The 23,711-nt window shown below is 38.3% G+C and overlaps 1 protein-coding gene across 5 annotated transcripts in view; it reads left to right on the top strand.

Annotated features, from left to right (window-relative positions):
- TBCK (TBC1 domain containing kinase) overlaps positions 1-23,711 on the top strand; it is a 98,847-nt gene that overhangs the window by 20,823 nt on the left and 54,313 nt on the right. For all 5 annotated transcript variants that reach the window (XR_010472576.1, XM_065062789.1, XM_065062790.1 and 2 more), the window contains 13 exons: positions 9,822-9,936; positions 10,508-10,581; positions 11,685-11,826; positions 13,086-13,146; positions 14,413-14,474; positions 15,242-15,303; positions 15,993-16,141; positions 17,100-17,238; positions 18,653-18,752; positions 20,654-20,703; positions 21,055-21,184; positions 22,034-22,132; positions 23,218-23,280. Coding sequence is in view for 4 of the 5 variants with exons in the window: in XM_065062789.1 (XP_064918861.1) it covers positions 9,822-9,936; positions 10,508-10,581; positions 11,685-11,826; positions 13,086-13,146; positions 14,413-14,474; positions 15,242-15,303; positions 15,993-16,141; positions 17,100-17,238; positions 18,653-18,752; positions 20,654-20,703; positions 21,055-21,184; positions 22,034-22,132; positions 23,218-23,280 (1,246 nt within the window). In the remaining variant the exon portion in view is untranslated. The remainder of the gene's footprint in view (positions 1-9,821; positions 9,937-10,507; positions 10,582-11,684; positions 11,827-13,085; positions 13,147-14,412; positions 14,475-15,241; positions 15,304-15,992; positions 16,142-17,099; positions 17,239-18,652; positions 18,753-20,653; positions 20,704-21,054; positions 21,185-22,033; positions 22,133-23,217; positions 23,281-23,711) is intronic.

Below are 23,711 nucleotides of genomic sequence, written 5' to 3' on the forward strand. Positions count from 1 at the left end.
GATAGAGATCTGCAGCTCAAAATACTTTTTTGTGTAGAGAGTGCATTGACTGATACCTGGATTCGATAGTCTAACACGCCAACTTCAGCTATTGGAAACAATGTCTTCACAGCATGTGTGAAGCATACAGATGAAGGAGAACTTCACCTTTTGATCGTTGGTTTAAAGGGAGATTGCAAGGATTTGACTCTTACAACAGCTGTGCTCTCAGATATGAGGGGATTCCAGATCTCCACAGCCTTTTGCTTGTCTGGAAGTTGGCTAACGTGTGTTAAGTGAATCTTAGCTTTTCTGGTGTAAAAGTGATAGCAAAACGACAAGTATACTTCATTTTGCTGTTATGTTCCTCAGAGTTTTATTGTAGGAAAAGGAAATAGATTTTTCTCAACTAATTTGATTTCCCTACGTTGCAAAAATCCTGAATCTGTCGAGTGCATCAACAGAATTTCTCAGCAGTGCAATGCTGCATTGAGCCAGGTGGAGAGTAGCCGGGTGAGTGATAATGAAAATGTTTTGTGAAGCACCTTGTTTTGGTGCTTGATACTCACTTTCCCAAGTCTGTAACCACCTCTTATACTGCCACATGTGCTGAGTGAAGGTGCCATCACTGAGTTACAGGGATCAAAAATGCCTAGTATTCTCTTTCTGTAATTTTTTACTGCAAAGTCAGTGTTGCCAACTCTTGCTGTTGTATTTTGACTATAATTTTGTTGGGTTTAAAATGCCAGATTAGTACAGTTTGATCACTTAGATTTGATTACTTCAGAAAATTTTCTTTATCTGTGAGAGAAAAATCTTACCTATGTAGCTGTAACCATGAGCTTTTGTCATCGTTCCTACCCCCTCCTTGTAGTAGTAGAACTGTTCTTTTGTGAAGTCAGCCTCATGAATATGTGGACCTGGTGTCTTATTATTTATTTGCCATTCTGAATTGGGCATCTACCTTTTCTAATGGAACCCATTATATTAAGTTGTTGGTTTTGTTTTCCTAACAAAGGTTATGGTGAAGAATCCAAAACTATGATTTAGTTTACCTTTGACTCTCTGAACTGAGATATCCAAGACTGACCTTTGCTAGGTCTATTATGTTTTCTGTCATCTATTTTCTATTCAAACTTATAAAATTAGATGTTTAAGCCTGAAAAGATTGTTAGTATCTAAGAATTGTGACAGAGTAGGATTTGGGAAGCAAGCAAAGTTTGCTTGCTACAAAAGTCACTTTTAGATTTCTTAGGAACTTAAGTGTCTTCCAAAGCACGGACTCTGAGCCAGACACTGATCTGTGGTTGCCAGCTGGCATTTCAGCATGCAAAAAGCAATTGTTTTTCAGAGACATATTTTACTTTAATGCAGTGGAAAGTAAGAAAATAGGCGCTACCTACTGTGTGACCATTCATCATGCGTCTTTAGAAGTCACTTTTCCTTCAATGATTGTGTGGTTTAAGGCTCTGGTAACGCTGCTACTTGGAGACCTGACTTCAGTTGTTCTTAATTCTGCTCCTACATTTTACCAGTTCACTCCTTTTGGAGATGGACAGTAGAATGTGAGATGTGTTGCTTCCTTTAATGAAAAGTTGGCAATGTGGTGTTTGGTATATGTATATAATGCTATTGAAGTTAAATTCTTTATTCTAAATTTTGGGATCATTGTCTTGGTTTTCATCCTGTTCTCTTCTTGACACCTGTGCATCTAGTTCTATTGTGTTAGTTATCTCAGAACATATAGTCTGTGATAAGAATGCAAGATTCTATGATCTGGTTTTAAATGAAGGCTACTTTACCCAATCTTTATATGCGAGGATTTAAGTTTTGTTTATTTCATCGCACTTTTTGGTGTAATGCAATGTATTAGTATTATACCTCTTACATATGAGCCATCTGAGGCTAAGATGCAAAAAATGACTTTTCAGAAGTTAAATAGTGGCAAGATCAAAAACTGGGAATGTGCATGTGCCTTTCCTCTTCTGTGCGTAAACCAGATGGCACTGGAGGTTTCATTAAGACAGTGTTTTATAAGGTGTGCTTACTTTTCCAAAGGACTGTTCATTTGCTCCCTCAATTAATGGAACGAATACTGGATGTCTTAAAGGAGTTCAAGGTGGGATGTTTAAACTTTGCTTTATGAGGAGCAGATACACTTAAATCATTCAGAGTGATAATGATCTGAAAAATCACCTGTCTATTAAAAATCTTTGTGTGCAATCTGCTCTGTATATGAAGTTGTTCTTTATCTGTGCTTCATCCATTGTTTTATGGACTTTTTTATCACGCATTACGAGTTGAGACCTTCATAAAAATGTAACGTCATTTCTGTTGCTTTTAAAGTCATGCTTGCAGCTTAGAACTTTAAAGAAGGAATGAAAAGACTTCTTGAGTTTCCTCAGATGAGCAATATGAACTCGTTGAAGATATCCTGTGTGAAATACCTCTGTGCGTGAGCTAAAGACTTCCTGAGGACTCTGCCTATAAAATTCATTCTTTTGTCTTGTATTCTCTGCTTGTTGCATTCCCTTCCAGTTCATTTCATTCTGATAATGTGAATGCATTTCCAAGTAAATTGGCAGTGTTTACAGTCTTGGTCCCTAGTGCCATTTTTTAATCAAACACATAATAAAGTGCTAAATAAACCATTCCCACCTGCATCAAACTCTTTATGTTCTGCATAGGGTATTTTGTAATTTATTTACCCAGGAAGACCCAATTTATCTGCACATCTGGTTTTCAACCCAGTCCTGCTTTTCATCCAGTTTTCCAGCTGGTTGATTGAGGCATAAGGAGGTCAGATGGCTTTCTTGAGGTAGTGTGGTGATTGTCTCAGCTGGGATTATACCCAAATTTCATCCATTGCTGTAACCACTTGGCCACACCACTCCTACCCAGTCTGTCTGCATTGTTGGCGGTAATGGAACTAACTGCAAATGTCATTTTCTTTGGTTTATAGTTTTACTTGTCTTGAAATATTGTCGCTTTTATGAGGTCAGAAACATTACATCTGTTCACAACCTGATTCCGTTCCACTTTGAACAGACACAATTTTTTGTGATGAATCTCCTTCCTGAGTTCCAAATGTGCGTTAGTTTCCCAGGTTCTGGGGTAGTGATTGATGACAGTGCTGGTTTGTGTTGCTCTGGTGTGCATCCTCAGGGCAGACCCTGTCTGACACTCCTCTTTGGAAGAGGAACTCGTGTTTTTGCTCCTGTGTATCAGTGCCATAAGCTTCTTAAGCCTCCTGGTTGCCGAGATTCTTGTCCTCTAGAGTTTACTTGTTTACAGCAATAATACAACGTTAGACCGAGGTGTACAAGTTTGATTAAGGACTTGGTTAAGCGTGCATTTCCTTGTGTGTACCCATGAGTTGTAAGCCTGAGGAAAGGAATTCTGGAACATGTTGTCATCAGCATAGTCTTATCCTGCTTGGTGTTGCTCTGCCTTCCTGATGGCATTCAAAGTATTTCTAGTTCCAGTTTTTGTTATCAATTTCCTCTTGCCTTGAGTTGCCGCCGCACTGATCTACATATGCTGCACTGATCTACATATGCCACACTAATCTACATATATGTTTTCAGTAGGTAGAAAAATGACAGGGCTGTCCACGGTTAAGTAGATTATGAGACTTCCAGTGGGGCCTTTGTTTGTTTCACTAGATAAAGCACTCTTATTCAAAATAGCCCATTAAGTATCGATTGTACTTTCCAGGCACAGCTTTCTTCCTTCTACAAAATGGATTAAGTACTCCATGTTGACTGTTACGATAGTGGAAAAGCGAGTGAAATTTATGACTGGCCATAACCAGTTAAAAATACCACCAATGCATTTGTAACTACCAGAAATACTTCTGCTCTCCCCAGGGTTTTACTGCTGCCTCCACTTTGCCTCCAGCCCCAGTTCTCCTTGCTCCTGTGCTGCTGTCCAGGTACATCTCTGTATTCTGGCTAACTACACTATAATAGCGACAGCTGCCTGGATCAAAATCATCAAAAAGGGAGATTGTTTTGTCTAGGAGAGGGTAGGGCTAGAGACAGGACACAGGCGGGAAGATCTTTTGAGGTACCTGATTACTCTTTCATGTTAAACTAGTTTCCTGCACCACCGAAGAAGCATGGAGAAGATGTATTTCCAGTTAATGCAGTTCTGTTAAAGATGATGGATCCCCTGAGTTCATGTGCAGATTGGCATTAATTTTCCTCTAAACTGGAGGAAAAGGAACTTGTGTGAACCTGTAACTTCTGTGACAATGGCATAAATGCTGAAATTCTCTCTTCATTGTTTGTTTTCTCCTGTTGGAATTCTTCTATTCAAACAGTTCAATAGGTCAAGTCTTGTGACCCCACGCATCTCCAATTTCCAACTGTATGATGTACAGTCCTCTTGTTTTACCTCTTCAAGATGTTCTGCATCAAGTAGTTTTTCTTTTCCCTTCAGCACTTTGTGGTATATGCAGGGACTACTGCTGCTGGCTGTCAAATGCATTGTTTCCAAAATCACTTCTTACTCTGGTGTTAAGCAATTGTTTTCTTGAAACTGAAATTTAAAGTTGGCTTTCTGGAAGTTGGAGACACAGACCACCATGAAGAGATAAAAGAGTAATGAGATCTTACCAACAGAATACTTGATGGCTGTGAATTTCTGCAGTAACTCATGGGTCATATTCTGTGAACACGAATGAAAGACTTGGAATAACTGATATCTTGTTAAAAGAGCTGTTGAGGCTTGCAGGGATTACTTTACATTCTGACATTATCAGATGTGATGCTCAGGAGCCAAACTTTTTGTTTGTTTCTTGTATCCAGATGCAAGCTTGGATTAAAGAGGTTGGAAGCCAGGAGAATATCAGGGAACATTTGCATTTGCTTGCTCTGTTTTCCCTCTCTCCTTGGCATCTGCCTGTCATCATTTTTGGAAACAAGATACTGATCTCAAATAGTTTTTGGTCTGACCTAGTATGACCATTTGTAGGGTTTAGAAGACCAGTAATTTTACCTAAAATGTAAAGAATCAGTTGCAGAAAGTGGTTTGCTCCTAGAGCATCCTATCTTGGAGTCCAGCTTCCTACTTTTACAAGCAGCTGAATTATCATTCCAACTAATAATCAGGACTAATAAATTAAAAAATAACCATTCGAACTGAATAAAACATAGGTAATATTATTGTTTGGATTTTGTGTTTTGTTTGTTGCTGTTTTGTTGGGGGAGTTTTGTAGGTTTTTTGTTTGTTTTAAATTCAGAACCCCACCTTTCTGTCAAACTTTCTAATTTCTCAATGTGGTTCCAGCCTTTATTATTTGATCTTGTGCTTATGTTGACCTATGGCTTGGACAATTCCCTCTTGATGTTTTTTCCCAGGTACTGCGCTGTCACTAGTGGGTGAGTATGCTCACTCTTAGCTCTCCATTCTACTATTTTAGGGGCTTGTTTTCTTTACTTGGTTCATGATAAAACCTTTTATCCCCCTCTTTCTCTTTGTTAATATCTGCTCCTTTTGGAGAAAGGTAAGACTCTCAGTAAGCTAGTTTCTTTTGGTACAGTTTCCCCTTTCACCCTGTCCAGAAGCTGTTCTCAGTCAGATGTAACATTTTAGCGAGCATACTAAGAAGAATATATTATTTTTTCCTCTGTCTGGTCAAAAAATGACAAAAGTGTCCTAAGCAATCAGATTATTTCATCAGTGGGTTTGCAGCACCACAAGAGATTGAAACTCCACTAAAACATCTGTTTCCTGACAGGTTAGGTTCATTATTCTTGAAGTAAACTTCCAGAAAACAGTTTTGTGGCCGTACCAGTAAGAATTCAACAGGCTGGAGATCAGGCTGACTGCTAAGTGGAAAAGTTAATGGTTTTTGTGAAGGCACAATGCAGCCACCTGTGTACTATTACAGTGTGGAAATTAGTCATTTGTCTGGTATAGCTTTTGGTCTGCAAAATTCTGGAGGTAATAAAACAATCCTCATTTTTGTGGGTTTTTAAGTCATCTTCCCTTCTCCCTCCACCCACAAATGCCACGCACATGCCTCTCTTAACCATGCTGGTTTTATAAGCTGGCAGAACTGGCTCATATCAACTTGCTATTGGTTTTAGTCCTTATATGCTTTTAATTCTTTGTTTCTAGAATGAAGGAACATAAAATGGCCCCTTCTTCTTCTTTTTTCTTCTCCAATCCAGGAAAAACTAGACAATTATTAAATCCAACTGGTTTGATTTTATATCAGTGTGCAATCCTTTCACTTAAATAAAACCCCTTTTCAAAAGCCTACCTAAGTAGGCTACAGCTAAGTAGATTTCTTGGTGTGCAGACTGAAGGTTAAAATGGAGCCTGGTCCTTGAAAGAGTGTTGGCAGTTGTAGAGAGATCATGCCTTTTTACTGCTAAGTGTTCCTTTTGCAGAGAAACTCCTGTTTCCTCTTTCTCCTGTTGGGGAAGAGGAAAAGAGCCTTAAAGCTTTGTCTTGTTAGGAGATGTGGGAAGCCGAAGGTAAGTAGAGCCCTGTCAGATCTGCCAGTTCTTCAAGTGCATCTCGCTTTCATGGTTTCACTTACTGCTTCCTCCCGTATCTGCCTTGAGCAGTGGAATGATTTGCTTCACAACAGTTTCAAGTCACAACCACGATGATCAGCTACGGAGATGAACAGGGTATTTTGTGCCACACAAATGTCATTATCTCATTAGTCAGTGGTGCAGCATGGCTGCTGCTATGGCTCCATTTTGCTGCCTTTTCTCCTGCGTAGTTTCTAGGGCTTTTGCTGTTGTTTTTATCCTCCTGTTAATGAGGGTGCTGAAGCCTCTGCAGCTCAGGAGCCCCAGTGGCTAAACCTTTCCTCTGAATCTGTCATAGTTTGACACTGGCTAGTCTATTGAAAAACAGACTTCCAGATAATCAGGGGAAAAGTTTCTGAATCTGCTCAGAGCTCCCTGCCAACATGGGTTGGTGTAAATTTCATCCTTACTTAGGGCTGTGTTTTCTTTTTCTTTTTTTTCTTTTTAAAGCTCAGCTTAACCTGAAGCCTGGAGGCAGCTCCAAGAGCGCAGTTTCTTCATTTGCATAACCCCACTGCAATCACAGAATCACAGAATGTCAGGGATTGGAAGTGACCTCGAAAGCTCACCCAGTCCAACCCCCCTGCTGGAGCAGGAACACCCAGATGAGGTTACACAGGAAGGTGTCCAGGCGGGTTTGAATGTCTGCAGAGAAGGAGACCCCACAGCCCCCTGGGCAGCCTGGTCCAGGCTCTGCCACCCTCACTGGGAAGAAGTTTCTTCTCAAATGTAAATGGAACCTCCTGTGTTCCAGTTTGTACCATTGACTCTTGTCTTATTGGTTGTCATCGAGAAGAGCCTGACTCCATCCTCATGACGCTCACCCTTTACACATTTATAACCATTAATGAGGTCACCCCTCAGTCTCCTCTTCTCCAAGCTCCAGAGCCCCAGCTCCCTCAGCCTTTCCTCACACGGGAGATGCTCCACTCCCTTCAGCATCTTCATTGCCCTGCGCTGGACTCTCTCCAGCAGTTCCCTGTCCTGCTGGAACTGAGAGGCCGAGAACTGCAGCATTGCTGGTGGCTGTAGAAACTTGGAGAGAGATGAGCCCCACTAAAGCGAGGGGGTAGCCTTGGTGCTCATCTCCAGAGAGGGGGATGCAAGGGACTGCTGCTGAACTTGGCCCTGGGGAGTTTAACATAAGGAGGTCTCTTGTGCTCAATAACAGTAATGAGTGTTGCTAAGTTCTCAGGACCTTGGCAATGAAATGAAAATCTCATGGGTAATAACCACAAACAGTGTGTTTTACCTAATGAATTAAATAAGAACTAGTTAATGTGCAGCAGCAGTATTGAAGAGGTTGTTGTGCAGAGTCCCCTCTCTCCTGGGAGGTGGTGTCTGTGCTTCAGCTGGAGGGTGAGGTTCATGGCTGAAGGCTTTGCCCAGCAGGGTGGCATCAAGAGCTTGGGAAAACTGAGGATTACGTGTAATGAAAAAATACTTATCATTCGTGTGTTGCTGGTTGTTGTAATGCCATGGAGGATTTATCTTAAACTGTAAGAATTGTAAGAGAACATGGAGAATAAATGGGTAGCTGAGGGCCCCTAGTGCCACCAGAGCACACTGCACTCCTCAGGCACATCGGCCACAAAATTGCACTTTGTATTTACTTTTATTTTTTAAAACAAAGAAACACTTTTTAGGCTAAAATACCTCATGATGTGCTATTCGTTCCCATATAGCTGTTGCCTTACTGGAAACATGAATTCTTTCTCCATCATTTATTTTTCATGTCTTCTTTTGCAAAGCTGTGCAAAAAGTGAGAGACAGAGGATTCTGTTTGCAACCATTATTGTTAATAATTATATTGCAGGGAAAAAAAAAACCTATACGCAGAAACCAAAGGATTGTAAGGTACATTTTTTGCTACAGTTATAAATCTGCCCAAGAATGACTGGGAGGAAACGCCACAGAGCCAGGGGTGTCTGATGCTGTGGTGAGAGTGGGAGGGATGGGGAAGGAAAAGTGCTAGTGAGGGAGGAGCGTGATAGTTGTGGGATTTTGCTTTGGTTTCGTGGTTGTTAGCCCTGTGGTTTTGGTTGAATTGCTGAGACCTTGAGAATCGCTTCCAAATCCTGTGGGCTGAGATGCAGCAGTGTGGAAATGTGTTAGAATAGGTTCTCTTTGTGCTTAAAATTTAACTTAAATGTGTATATTCGCAACTAGTATAAAGTAGTACAGGGCTCTCCTAGGAAAAAGGTTAGAGTCTGCAGATGAGCTCCATGTAAGGTAACTTAACGGTGGCCTTAGACTATTCTGAAAATGGAACTGTATTTCTATGTTGCCCTAGCCACAGAATTTGTTGGAATTGTGGCTTTTGTTAAAATCTACCTATTTACTCTTGTGACAAAGTTTTGGCATTCAAACTGGTATGAATAGCAGCAAATAAAGCTTTAATAAAGAAATTAATTTTGGTATTTCTTTGTTTTCTGGACATTTTGTAAACGAGTGTCTTCAGAGATAAAGTTGCCAGTCAGGCCTGAAATGTGGTCTGAGGAAGAGTGGGTGGGAAATGAAGGGGATAAAAAGTTAAAAAGAATCTCGTTGAGGGGACACTACATCTGTGCCTTTTGTTCTTATTTTGCGTGCACTGTGGAAGTCTAATACTGCTGGTCTCTATGCAAATTCCTGTTCACAGAAACTGCTCTCTAGGGCTGTCGGTTCTTATGGTAAATTATAACTTTTGTCAAAATACATAGTTATGTCAAAGTGGTTTGGATGGTGAACTTGGTCATTTCTCTCCAAAGATGGTAAGGTTGATGCTTCCAAGGTTCTAAAGCAGAAAGTGAAGTTTTCAGATGACCAAAGACTATAAGTGTGATGTAGCTGAGTCTCTACACCATCTTCTGGACAAGCTCCAGTTAACATCTGAGTTTCAAACACTTTTGTTCAGTTGAACTTTTCTATGAACATCAATATCAGACTTAACAAATAAAAATTAGGGAAGGTTGGGATTTTTTTTCCCAGTTGTTTGAGGTATAGATCATAGTTTCTGACACAGAGAATATGTTATATTTTGTCACAGTTTTCTGCTGTTTTTTAAGGACAAGTTCAGGGTGAAGAAATGTAGTTGTGGAGTATTGAGTAGCTGTGTACGGCACTGAACATATCCTACCATATTCATTGTTTATCTCTTAAACTGTTCTGGAGTCATAAATGTCTCACTTTCGTTTGGAATAGTTGTGCAACTCTCTCTACATTTTAACAAATTAAAAAGGAAAGTATTCAGTATAGCACATTCTTTTATATATATATATATATATATATATATTTCTGTTTTTTCTGCAGTTCTTCAAGGATCTTATGCATCGCGTATGAGGTTTTGCAAGGTTTGCAATATATGAACAAACATGGAATGGTCCACCGAGCACTCTCCCCTTGCAATATTCTTTTGGATCGAAAGGTACAGCTTCAGGAATAAATCTGGTTTGGTTTGGTTTTTGCTTTTGCCTCTTGCTGCCACCAAGTAGCAAGCTCTTGTATGTCATATATGGAGACTCCTCAGAATAAAAGCCAGTGCCTGAAAAACTTGATTGTTTGAAATAAGTGTTGATACAGTCAAGGAGAGCAAGATAGTAATGAGTTGACAGAAAGGATTGGAGGAGCAAGGCAAACAGAAAAGGTGAGGGAATAGTGGCGATGCTTATGGAGTTCTAGAGTTCAAACAGGATTTTGAACAGTTTTGAAACAGGAAAAATATTCTATTTTAATTTACTGAAAACGTGCTGTAACTGGCAAAGTACTGCTTTCCATGTGTGTTCCAAACAACGTGAATACTTAATGCTCTTCGAAACTTAAGGCATTAGAAATAAGCACCTTATTAACTTGCAGTGGACTTTTGTGCAGTAGGTATTTTGTCGGTATCTGTCTTCTGACAGATAATGTAACTTGAAATGCCTTTTTTTTTAATTTAAACCTAGATTCTTCCAACATTGGATTCTGCTGCTGTTGATTATATATTTTTTCCTTTCCAGGGACATGTCAAATTGGCTAAATTTGGCCTCTACCATATGACTGGTCAAGGTGTTGATGTTGATTTTCCTATAGGGTAAGGATGTAGCTACACAATACAAATGTCTTGGGGGTGTATTTTTTCAGGAAATATATTTATGTTTTGAGAAATAATCTTTAAAAATATGTTGTATGCACAGGGTTCTAACAGCTTGTGGCTTTAATTAGTATGTGTTGCATATACACCTTACACAGAAACTTCTGATAATGTCTCTGAAGAAGTTATCATCTGGCTAAGTGAAATGAATGAAAGACAGAGAATTGGGACCATGCAAACATGTTACTGTAGCTATGTGATGTTGACCCTTATTGCCTAAATTTGTCTTCAAATGCTAATAGCTGCCTGTGTCTTGGATTCTGGAGGTACAATCTGATTTCATATTTAGCAAAAAGCACAATCAGTACTTCACTGTTGCACACCACTGTAGGCCTCTTGTCTTTTTATCGTTTTGTGATTTCTTTTCAAGTGATCTTGGTGTCTAGCTAAAGTGACATATTTCGTTGGAGTGTTTCCTTGCCACTCTTTGTTTGTTTTGGAGTTGTGTTGTTTACAATGGAAATTCTGAACTGATTCTTAAAGACATCCTCAAAATAAATAATGATGTGTCCCTTCAAAAGGGGATTTTTAGATATATTTTTTTAAAGTATTAGAATGAATTGTTGACAGAAAAAGTGACAATGTTATTTGAAAATGAGGTAGGAGCAGGTAAAATGTGTCCTCAACACCTTTTGTTACTTTTTTTACAAATTCAAAAGTTATTTGATGCAACACTGTCAATGGAGGGGAATATGGCCAGCACCCCCAAATATGGGCCTAGGATACATTTGTTTGATATACTAGTGCTGAAACTCAATATACGTTTTCTTTGAGATATGTAGGTGTGCTGTTTTGAAAGCTACTGTTATTTCCTCTCGTGAAAAAGGGAGGGATTTGACCTTTTATGTAGTAAGCACTATGTATTTTGGAATTGGAGTGAAACTTTGCTACAACATGTAGATTTTGACTGAATAAAATAGAACAATCTGCATTGCTATGAATTCTAGTTTCTCAGAATGTAAAATTTATTTTGATTATTTGTAACTGAAACAAAGGGGTTTTGGACAGACAGGATGTTACTTAATGTTGCTGCATCTTTCTAGGTACCCATCGTATTTGGCACCTGAAGTGATTGCACAGGGAATAGTCAAACCAAACGATCATACTCAGTGTGAGAAGCCTCTGCCTTCTGGCCCTAAATCAGATCTGTGGTCTCTTGGTATAATATTATTTGAGCTCTGCGTGGTATGTAAGAGGATAATTCTCTTGATTGTGACTCTTGGGGAATCGTCACATTAATTTGATTGCTCTTGAGTGTGGAGCTAATGACACTTTGCCCATCACCCGAGTCCAAATATCAATATGTTAGTTAGCGTTCCTACCTACAGGATTGGTGGCGATTTAAGTAGCACAATGCATATTGGTGTGAGTGTGTGTTAACCATGAAGGGTAACTGCCTGTTCAGACACAGAGATGCGGTTACATGATCAAATTCTTAGCAAGGAATAGCTTCTGAACTAAGAAGTCTCTCTAGATAATTTGTTGTTCTAATTGCGCTTTTAAACATGAAATAAGCATTGCTGTCATGCCCTCATTCTCCTTGGTAATGATGCGTATCTAAGCAAGTTTCATGGAAAAGAATAGAAGGGAGAATCTGCCTTCTCTCCAGAGTTTAAAGACCTTCTGTACGGAATTAAGGGTTTATTTGGAAAATGCTGATTTGACTCTAGAAGTTGAAATAAATTATGACATCATAATCTTTACTATTCATATATACGTTAAAAACGCTGTCTTCTTTAATTTGAAGACAGCAACGTTCTGTAGGGAGGTGTGATCTAGCAAATACTTCAATATTGATCTTTAGTCTCATTACGTAAGATAACTGAATTGTCAGAAAATTGCATAACCAAAACCTAATACAGTAATACAGTGATTAGGTCAAGGCATCGGAAATAGTCTTCTTTTGCATATTCTGCTCTTTTTGAAATTTGCATACTGTTTACAGATCATTATTTATTCTTTTGAAAAAGTACATTTTAAAAAAATGCGATAGTGCTATTTTTTGAAACACATTCAAAGGGATTTTCAGATGCCTTTTCAAAAGCCCTTGTGCAATAATACAAGCTATGGTGGTTACCGTATTTAGTAATTAATTACCTTTGTTGATGCTCAAATCGGAAAAAATAAGGTTTTTGGAAGCCTATTACTGAATTAATAACCTGCAGGTTTGCTAAGGCAGCTTGAGGCTTTGTGTTGCATATTTTGGGGGGGGTTTCATTTGTTCCGGTTAAAAGATGTTATCACGCTTTTTTTTTTTTGTGATGGCATGAAACTATTTCTACTATAGTTGGGGTAAATAGTGTTTTCCAACAATTTTTTCTAAATCCAAACTTCATGTGTAGAAGCTTATTTCACTGTCTTTGTATATGGATGGGTATGTATGTTATTTAAATATTTTTACGTATTACCATTCAACTGTTGATTTGATTTTGTTATTCATTTAGGGGAGAAAATTATTCCAGAGTTTGGAGATAGCAGAAAGATTGAAATTTATTATTATGTTAGGTAAGTAACACAAAATCAGTTTTTAAATTTTCCAAGCAGTTTTGTAATAAGAACATTACAGATGAGTCAGTTTGTGATGCTCAGACCTAAGGCACTTTACCTTCTTCAGCTTTCCTCTCTAGAATTAAATAGATATTTGAAGCATGGTTACTTGTCTAGAGAAGATACAGAGGTGGGTGTCAGGAAGAATAACTTCCCAGAAGAACTCTGAGTATTTTAGAGTCAGGGCAAACTGTCAAAAAACAGGCTCAGGAAAGGTAGTCATTTGGATGGTTATTTGTTGGTTTGTGTTGCAGGGGGTTTCTGAAATGAGTTAGGAATTGTGTGACACTAAAGAAAACTGTGTCCCGCACTGGCTGTGCTTGTGCACCAAATCCAAGCAGGGAGAAGCAGGACTTGAATAGGAAGACAGAAAACAAGAAGAGAGCTGAGAAGCCTCTTACTAGATACAGCCTTTTGTTTCTGGCTCCACCTACAAATTATAAAACATTACTGTAGATTTGGAATTTTTGCTTAATGTAATTGAATCTGGAAGCAGGACTATTTTGTGGCTTTTCAAACGTGATTTCTTGTGGGGTTTACGTATGAACCATGGAAGGGAAGGGCATGATTTAGCAATTTGAAGCGTTATCAGTAAATTGTTAGAAACCAGAGAGAATAGTAACACTGTTGAAGTTAGTTACTGTCAGTAGAATCGTCTTTTTCATTCAAGTTAGTGCTTGGGTGCTGAAATCCTGACTGTTTTGGTAAGTGATTTGTTAAGAAAGCTTCCTGAAGCATTTCAGTCCCCTTCAAATTGAATGCAAGTTATTGGTAACCTTTATCCACTGAAAAACATTCATGTCCCAGCTTGGGGATTATTTTTTTCAATAATGTGTTGAAAACAAGTTATAAAATACTGCTAGTATTATCTGCAAGTAGCAACAAAGTGAAAACTGCTTTGAGCTTCCATGTGCAGATATTTTTTAAGTTCTTTCAGGGATATTTTTTTAATAAGTGGTAAGAATTTATTTGGCAGAGACTAATGCTCTGGATTTCCTAAGCCTGCAAAGGTTTTCACTCTTCACTTAGATGTGCTGCTTAACTTTCTTAGACTTCAGTTTTCTGTCTGCATAGGTGATACTAATAATTTTTATTTCTAATTTGGCAATGTCAATAAAAAGCCAAAGTTAAGTGTGTTTTTGTTGGAGTGGGGTTTCATCTGATATCCTGTGTAATTGGTATCATTTGTTCATAGTCTTTTATTGTTCCATTTGTTTTTCAAAGGCTGCGTAGATGATATTGTAACTGTATTGGCTGAAGAACATGGTTGCCTTGATATTATTAAGGTTTGTGGAACTAATTTACTCTTTCATGCTGCCTTATCCAATACATTTTGTTATTGTTGCATTGTATTTCACATGTATATCTATATTTTAACTTATTTGGTCACCTGTTGTATGAGGAAAACAAATTGAAGTCTAAACTATGTATCAAAGATCCTTTCAAATAGCTAGTATTGGTAATATTCATTCTTTCTTAAAATTACGGTCAGTCTCAGTAAATATTTATGCTCTCTGAATAGTTCAATAAGTTCTAAATTTTCTTTGAAGTGTGGGGGGCTTAAGTATTTTTCTTCTGGAAATTTCCTCTTCTGTCTGGTCCACTTTACACATTCTGATAAAGTAGGTTTATACAGTTCAAATCCTTCCCACCCCCAGAAGTAATCACTGACTTGTAGTGTCTGTATATTTCTGAGGCAGCGTGTAAAAGGATTCTGACCATTCGCAGAAGGGAGTTCCCAGGTATTGCGCTATATCAAGCTGGCTACAGAACATCTAAATTAACAAATAAAAAGTTGCTTACATTGCAAACTTTTTTGATATTTTATTAATATTATTATTATTATTTTCCCCCCAAAGGAAATGCAGGGATGGAGGGCGAGAACTCCTTCCCATCATTTTGGTGTCATACAGCTGACCTCATAGTTGTAGGTGTGAAATTTTATTGCCCTCAAAGGAATAACCTGTATGTTAAAAGTGAAGCATGAGTTAAGTGGCTTCCTGAATTAAGATGGTAATAAACTGAATTCCTCCATATTTTTCTTATGTTCCAGGACCTTTCTGAAAATATTGTAGCTCTACTGAAGAAATGCCTTACATTCCAGCCTTCTAAGAGGCAAGTATTCAGTTCAAATGCCCAGGAAATGCTGCTGTGATACCAGGAAATTATAAGACTTGTTTGCTGAACATTTTTGGAATACTGATTTGTGCTACCTATAAGAAATTCCTGGTTTTGTTGCTTTTCAGTGTTTAAAGGGAAGAATTGGGGAGGGTGGAAATCAAGTGTGCAAAACCTTGATATCGAATCTGAGTATTTTGGGGAAAAACTATTCAGGCGTTTGTAGTTCTACATTCACAGCTTTTCCTGATTCCCTGTCGGGATGTTACTGGTTGTTACTTTAATTCTGTTGTAGCCAGAATTAAGGCAGCTTTCTTCAAATCTCCTTCTTCCACCACAACTTCCTTTTGAAAACTGAAGTATTCTTCTGTTCTTTAATCAAGGCTTTGCATTTGCATTTTTTCCATCTCTGCTTAGAGGAATTAAAGGGGAATTAATAAAATAGTTGCTATGTACATTAAATGAAGGTGAGATCTGAACTGGGGCTGTAAACAGACTGCATGGTGTGTTGTGCATCATGAAACTAGTAGACTACAAAACTAGTAGACATTTTTGCTATTAGACTTTCTGAAATCCAATACAATTTAAAATAATTTGTTACTGAGGACAAGGACATTTCTTACTGAAGTGTAATGTTTTTGGAAACACTTTACTCTTATTGTTTTATTCTCTTTTCTTCTTTCAAGGCCAACTCCAGAGGAACTGTTACATGACAGTTTGTTCAGTGAAGTATCCTCAGTATATCCTCCCTTCCACAAACCTGCTGGTCTGTTCTCCTCTTCTCCAAGGTGTGCTACTTTAACGCTTCCTGAAGACATAAGTCAATTATGTAAAGGTAAAAGCAGGTAGTGGGATAAATGCCATTGGAGGGGGAAGGAAACTGAAGTGTTTTTTGCATTTTCTATGGGTGCTTTGTTGGAGAGAAACTATTAAATGTTATAATACTACATTCTTGTAATAAGTTGTTTAATGGGCAGAGATATGGGCAAACATGTTTTGAGGGATGTGTGCAGGTCAAAGGAGGGCAACTTGATTTTGTGCTTCAACCTCAGGGAATTATCACCTATTAGTATTCAAGTCCAGCTCGGAATATCAATATAATTGTTTGCCTTTGGAATTTGGACATGTCCATGTACAAGGTAGTTTGTTTTTCACGAAATTGTCGTGAATTGGTAACTGGGTTCTGCTGGATCGTAGCATGAGATGATTTTTGGAAGTATTGGAGAACTAAATCCTGTGAAAGAGATCACATTCTAGAATAAAAGACAACTTTTCTAAGTTTTAAAACGACAGTATGCTGAAAGTGTTACCATTCTTAAGTCCTCCTTGACTTTTTGTGAATAACTTAGAGATTCCTGCATGTTTAGAAAATCTCATTATACAATTTTTGGAGACTAAGATTTTATACCTTGTAAGTATGGGCATTGTGTGTGAGGGGAAGATAGTTTATAACTACTCGCTACAATGCACTAGTTTTTGTTTGGTTTTGGTTTTTAAGACACACAGGAAGCCCACACTTCAACCTGTATCGCTGATTGGTTCCATTTTCTGGCACCAAGGCAAACTGCAGAAGTATCTGCTGTTTTCTGACTTCTGCCCATCTGTTCTTTCCTTACATCTTCCTAAAGGGCACTTGCGAAGGGAAGATCCCTTTTCCTCTAACTTCACATTAAGCCGTAGGGCCTTTCATGCACAACAGTTTTTGTTTTCAACAATATGTATTTAGAGCGGTAAAAAGAAATCCAAGCTGCCTAAAAACCTGTAACTCTTTTTTATGTGGTTTCTCCTAATAGATGAAGAGAATGATTACCTAGCAGAAAGATCAATTGAAGAGGTTTATTATCTCTGGTGTTTGGCTGGAGGAGACTTGGAGAAAGAACTTGTCAACAAGGAAATCATTCGATCAAAGCCACCAGTCTGCACACTTCCCAAGTAAGGAAGGAGAAGCACTTTAAGGGAAAGAAAGATGGATGGAGAAGACCAGTGATTCTGAGACAACGTTTTGCTTTGGTTTTTAGTTTCAAGACCCATACGTATGAAAAATATTGAAAATAGCGGTCTTGAACAGCAGGAAATCACGTCACTTCCTCTCTTCCCCGATTTAAGGCATTATTGTATGCTTTGTGTCTGTTGCCTACATGCACTTTATATTGCTTTCTGAAATTTGAAGAAATGCAAGTAAAGTGCAAAATACTGAGCTGGACGTTCTTAAATTTAAAACACTTTCCAATAGCTTTAAGCAAAAACGCCTCACTACGTCAACAGCATATTTGTAATTGTAATTTAATTTTATACATTCTGTGGCAAATTCTCACATTCTGAATTCCCTTCACAGAGCAGCAATGCCGAGGGGTCAAACCAATTATTCAGTAGATCAACTGATTACTTTTTCTTAAATGCATAGTTTCGTGACTTATAATTTTGTATCAGCATTTTAGCCAATACTTACTTTTATCTTACTCCTGCACGTATTGCAATTTATGTGGTTCATTTATGTTTAATTCTACATTTTGATCTTAAAAAGCCTAATTATGTGTTCGTATAGATCAGTTTGCTGGTTCTGGGTTTTAAAATACACATGAAGTCGGTGTACAGCCAAAATATGCAATATTTTGGAAAAAAAAGAAAAAAGCTAGAGCCACATTTTGAGTGATATTTTGGTGGTAAAATTAGTGTGAGATTTTGGGAGATTGCCTGTCTCTGTACCAATGGTGAACGCATGTGCTTTTGAATTATGAGGGGAAAACATTTTTCATCATGCTCAATACCTTGAAGATGAGGTGGTAATTTCAAAAATACAATCTAACTCCATCTTCTAAGTGATACTGAGAATGTTAGCTCCATTTCTGGAAATTAGTTTCATGCTGTCTGCTTTAAAAACATCACTAAATAGCCAACTTGTGTATCTATACTGTTTCTCGGATGCATTTGTATCCTTCGATGGAGTGCAGCAGAAAAGGTCTGGTTCAGACTTTTGCTTGTTTTTGTCATAGTGGGAAATGGCTTTCATATGCCAATAATGTTTTATATTTGCCTTTCACAATAAATGGCAGTCCTGGACTGTGCCAGATCAAGGAGTAAAAGGGAATATTAATCTCATACCCATATCTCATTAGAAAACTTGAAATGTGCCCTTTTTATAGCAAAATCTGAATAAATGAAGGTGATTGTACGTTCCCCTGATAGCAGGTTTCATACCATGCAGAGTCAATACATTGTACTTCTAACAGCTAGTAGTTTTTTTTGAAGAGGAAACTGATTGATGTAAGAACTTTCTGTGTTTTTCCAGCTCAAGTCTGATGTTATAAAAGAACTTGATTTTTTTTTTTTTCCCTCCCTTTTGAAGCTTTTTATTAGAAGACGGTGAGAGCTTTGGGCAAGGACGAGACAGAAGTTCCCTCCTAGATGACACAACTGTGACTTTGTCTCTGTGCCAGCTCCGAAACGTAAGAAGAATTTTGTACACTTGTTCTTCTGTATTCACTGCAAAAACATTGTTTAAAGGGAATATGGAACAGCAACTTCTACTGCCGTTCCTAGAAGTGACGGTGTTATTGACTCTAAGAGAACACTTATTGGCCTCCGAGTCAGATTCTGATTTATGCTATTAAATTGGTTTGTCTGCAAAAACTTACTGTCACTCCATCCCCTTCCTGTGTCCCTCCCTTTCCTTATTTTTGTGTAACTGCTTTGTTCTGGTATAGCCCAAATAGTTCTGTAGTACCTGATAATCTCCACGATTGGTAAAGTAACTGGACAGTGTCTTCCTGCATTCTTTAATTCCTGTCTGTAGGGGGCTCACAATATGTAAAAGAAACATCAGCTTGGTTCAGTTCAGTTCCTTAAAGTTGGATACCAAGTTTCCAGCAGTTAGTTACAGATCTTTGGAATATTTATCCATTAACAACTAGTTCAAAAGATCACTTCAAAGCATTTTACCAAAATGCTGTAATGCAGTTTTCTTCCATCTTCAGCGGGAAAATCAACATATGAGAATTCGTAATTTTGCCTGATGTAATGATCAGTACAAGATTTACTGCATGTAATATTTTAATTGTTCACGTCTTTGCACATGTAGAGCTTTATTACTGTAGAATTAGAAATCTATGCTGCACTCTTTGCAGCTTGCTTATTACAGTAGCTAACGCAATTTTGTTATGGGCTTTATATAAAACCTTTCCAGATGATTACAGGGGTTAATACAGAAAGGAAGGTGACTCCTGATCTCTGCCAGCATTACCTTAATTTTGGAGGCAATGTGGCAAATACTGTGTAAACCTATTTCTTCAGCAGAATTTTGCATTGCTACACACAAATGCATGAAAACTGACCAAAGAACTGGGTTATTTTGTTTGGTTGGTGGGCTTTGGTGGGCTGGGGGTGGAGGTTAAGAGTATGCAATAGCTATTTTAAAGGAGATCTGCACTGCAGCTCCTACTGTTCTTCCTACAAACAGGGAGCTTTCAAGGCTTTTAAAAAACTTTTTAATCTGTAATTTTGGTTATTGCTACCTCCTTCTATAAATACAGCAGCAAATAAGTATATGCTGAAGCTTTATTTTGGGGAAGATGCAAGCATGAACCTTGCAGTGTTAGTTGAAATAAATTTTTGGACTTTTGCAATTCTTCAAACACCTTTCCTAGAGCAGAGCATGGTGCTTATAATCAAAAGAGGATCAGTACTGAATGAACTGAGAGTGAACTGTTCAGTCAGTCCCAGGAGAAACAGGCTGTGTGCCATATGCCTTTAAGTTAGGGACTGAACTGCAAAACAGAGCACTGCGGGGAGGATGGTATTAAACATTAATCACAATGCACCAAAGATGTCTGAAAACTTCAGGCAAAAGTCCAGGCATGCTTGTCTGTCACCTTTCCAGAGAGCGTCTGTATTTCTGTGCAGCTTTCAGATGCTGCTATTAAAAGGAAATCAAATTTGCGTAGCTCTTGAACTGATTTAAAATGTTAAACCAAGTTGTGCAGTTGCTTTGTAGCTACTTGGATAGGAAGTCCATGTACAAAAATGAGGAAGAGAAAAAGAACTATGTCATACTATTGATCTATTAGTCCGTGGCCCATAGCAGCTATTTTTTGTGTGAAAATAGGTTTATGATTGAGGTGGGTGTTACCTTCCGGCAGAAGAATTTCCGTCAACTCAAAAAGCCTGTATTAGCAAAAGTGTTAAAGGCTGTATGTTTCTTTGCTGATGGAGGACTGAGCTAATGTTTAGGTCTCAAGAAAAGCTGCTAAATTTGGCAAATGAATTGCTAATAAATAGTTTTCGTATTCGACTAAGTATTTCCACTTGAATTCTGAGCAGCATTCTGATAACAAATTATTCTTCATTTCAGAGACTTAAAGATGTTGGCGGAGAAGCATTTTACCCGTTGCTTGAAGATGAGTAAGTTTGTGCGTGTACAAGGGACTGACCTTTGAGTTATTAGTTTCATTTGAGTGGCATACTGCACTGCTAGACACAACTGTCTTCCGAAAGCAAACCTAACATGTCCTTGTTTGGCTCTTAAAGTCAGTGAGAGCTGGTAGCGCTCTGCACTGGTGGCCTTAAGGCCCTGCTACCACTCTGAAGATCCTGGCCTGTTTCCCTGTTCTGGAAATAAACTATTTCTTGTTTTGAATATTCAAAATTATCCACTTGTTTCTGATTCAGAAATGCATCGCAATATGTTCAGTTTTTCACAATGATTTGTATTTCTTGCTGCTCACTACTACTACCCTAACTCTTTTTTTTCAGCCAGTCGGCTTTACCTCATTCAAATAGTAGTAATGAGCTGTCAGCAGCTGCTAGTCTTCCTCTGATCATCCGAGAGAGGGACACAGAGTACCAGCTAAATAGAATTGTCCTGTTTGACAGGCTGTTGAAGGTATGGAATCTTTCTGATGCTGGATAATTGGATTTGGTCTGTTAATTAGAGTATTTTTAAAGGACTGGGTAATTGAAAAAGGAGGCAGAGATACAAAAAAACACAGTGGGAAAAGGGGAAGAAAATGCTACAGAAGCATGAGAAGATTGAAAATAAAAATATGAGAAATATGTCTTTTTAGTAGTGATGAATATAAAAGTAGATTTTAAAGTACACACGTGAAAATAGAGCTGCTGCTAATACCTGCTATTTACTGCAGAAAATACTTCTGTATCCTGTATTTCATAGCAGACTATTTCAGGTATAAACATGCCGGGAACATTTCTGCATTTCTAAGCAGTAGGGTGCTTGGAAACAATACCAGTCGTTACTGTAGCAGTGCCATGTTAGAAATACGGGGTTTATACTGCAGGCGGGAAATACCAGTCTCTGATTTACAGATATGCAGGGAGATGGATACTAGCTTAAGAATGAGAGGAGATGCACATCCTTAGGTGCAGTACTTGGGAAGGCGTAAACTAGAAATGCTTAGTAAAACAAAGTTGGATACATATTGTGAAAAGAAACACATAATGAAGAAAAAGCTTTTAATAAAAATCTGGGTTTGTGAATTTATATATCCAGTGTATACCAAAGCACATAAATACATTTATGAGAAGGAACAGATATTGTAACATCAAACACTGATCCTCCGTCCGGGCTTTCCAGTTAGGAATGAAATTCATTTGTTCTGAAACTTGCCTTCACTGTTCAGGCTGCCAGCATTTGGAAAGGCCATCCCAGGATTGGGATTCCAATGGATTCAGTTACATGGTAACAATTTTCGCTGTTAATTCCTTCTCTTTGAAGGCCTACCCATATAAGAAAAACCAAATTTGGAAAGAAGCCAGGGTTGACATCCCTCCTCTTCTGAGAGGAGTGACCTGGGCTGCCCTGTTGGGTGTTGAGGTAAGGGATAATGGGTAATGGGTAGTGGGAGGGCACTTGCAGAAGTACCAGTGCTGACTGGGGTGGGAATGGGGTAGGGATGGAATTGACAGGGAAGTGGAATGGATTTGAAGATTTGGCAGGATTTTTAAGCAAAATGAGTAATGAAATTGTGTGAACAAAGGCAGTGTTCAGACAAACTCTCTTCTTGTCTCTAACATTATGTGATTTCAGAGAAAGTATGTAAACTTAACTGCCTTTAATTTTGATTATGCAATGGAAAAATACTACCCATGCAGCCAAATTTTGCTAGACTGTTTAAATACTTTTAATATTTTTAACAAATGCAGTTAGAATGCTTCTGCTCCACTCAGCAATAGTTGGGCAAAACAGGATGAAACACACAAAATGTATTTTTCTCACCAATCAATGCACTTCCTCCAAAGACTAGAGAATTAGTAAATTAAATGTAACACTTTTGGACAAAGGAAGGGCTAGTAAAGAATGTGCCAGAAATGAGGATTTCTCCCAGAGATTGCTTGACTACCCAGCTTCTGCATCTACCCTGTTTGCAGTCTGGAATAGTGCAGCAAAGAGGTTCTTATAGAAAACGTCCCAGGTTATTTATTATAGAATATTTAGCTTAGGACTGAGTGCCGTACAGGGCTTTTTTGGTTATATTGTGAAGGTAAAGAACAGCGGCTGGTCAGGGTTGTCAGGGAGATGTGTGAGTTCTCATGCTCCATCAGCTTACAATGTGGGTAGTGGTTCCCTGTCCCATAACATTCAGATGGACTTGTTAGCCTGTCTATCCTGGGATTCATGCAAGGACAGGCTACTTAAAAGTGGTGTATACACACTGAAAATCACTGCAGATTGTACTGAGGAGGTCACAGAAAGGTCTATATGTCCTGAATTATAACAGAATAAAGATGGTTTTGTTAAAATTCAGCTGTTAGAATTTTCTGTTCTTTGGGATTTTTTTCAGGAAAAAGAAGTTGCTAACTAGGGCACCTGACAAAACCAGTCAACTTCTCAGCATGTACATTGTAATGTGCATTTATGTTAGTAGGGGCTTTCTAAATTCAGCTATTTTTCCACATTAGGGTGCCATTGAAGCAAAATATGATGCTATTGATAAAGACACACCAATTCCAACTGACAGACAGGTAAGACCTCCAGTTTTATCAAATATTGTCACTTTAAATAATGCGAAGGTCTTCTCTACCAGTCACAGTCATTTGCCTATTACAGCAGATGTGGCTGATAATACTAAGAGGGTTTCCCCATCCTCTAACCTTATTCATGCTATAGCAAGAACCTTGCAAACAGATAGGAACCAGTAGTTAAATTGTAACAAGTAATCCTCAGTTACTTCAGGATCGCTGTTTCTGTAGCAGCAGAAGTGAAGAATATTACTGATGTATTGTTAAAAGTCCTTCTTTTATCGAGTATTTGTTGTGCCTGTGCTGAGTACCCTGAGATCCTGTAAGGTGAGCCGTGCTTCATAGAAATGGGTTCCAGAGCAACGAGATTCTCCAAGAAGTCTTGCCAGATCTAAAAAGACATCACAAGCAACAGCTGTTCCTTTTGGCTGGGT

The sequence above is a fragment of the Columba livia genome, chromosome 4 (genome assembly GCF_036013475.1).
Source record: "Columba livia isolate bColLiv1 breed racing homer chromosome 4, bColLiv1.pat.W.v2, whole genome shotgun sequence".
NCBI lineage: Eukaryota > Metazoa > Chordata > Aves > Columbiformes > Columbidae > Columba > Columba livia.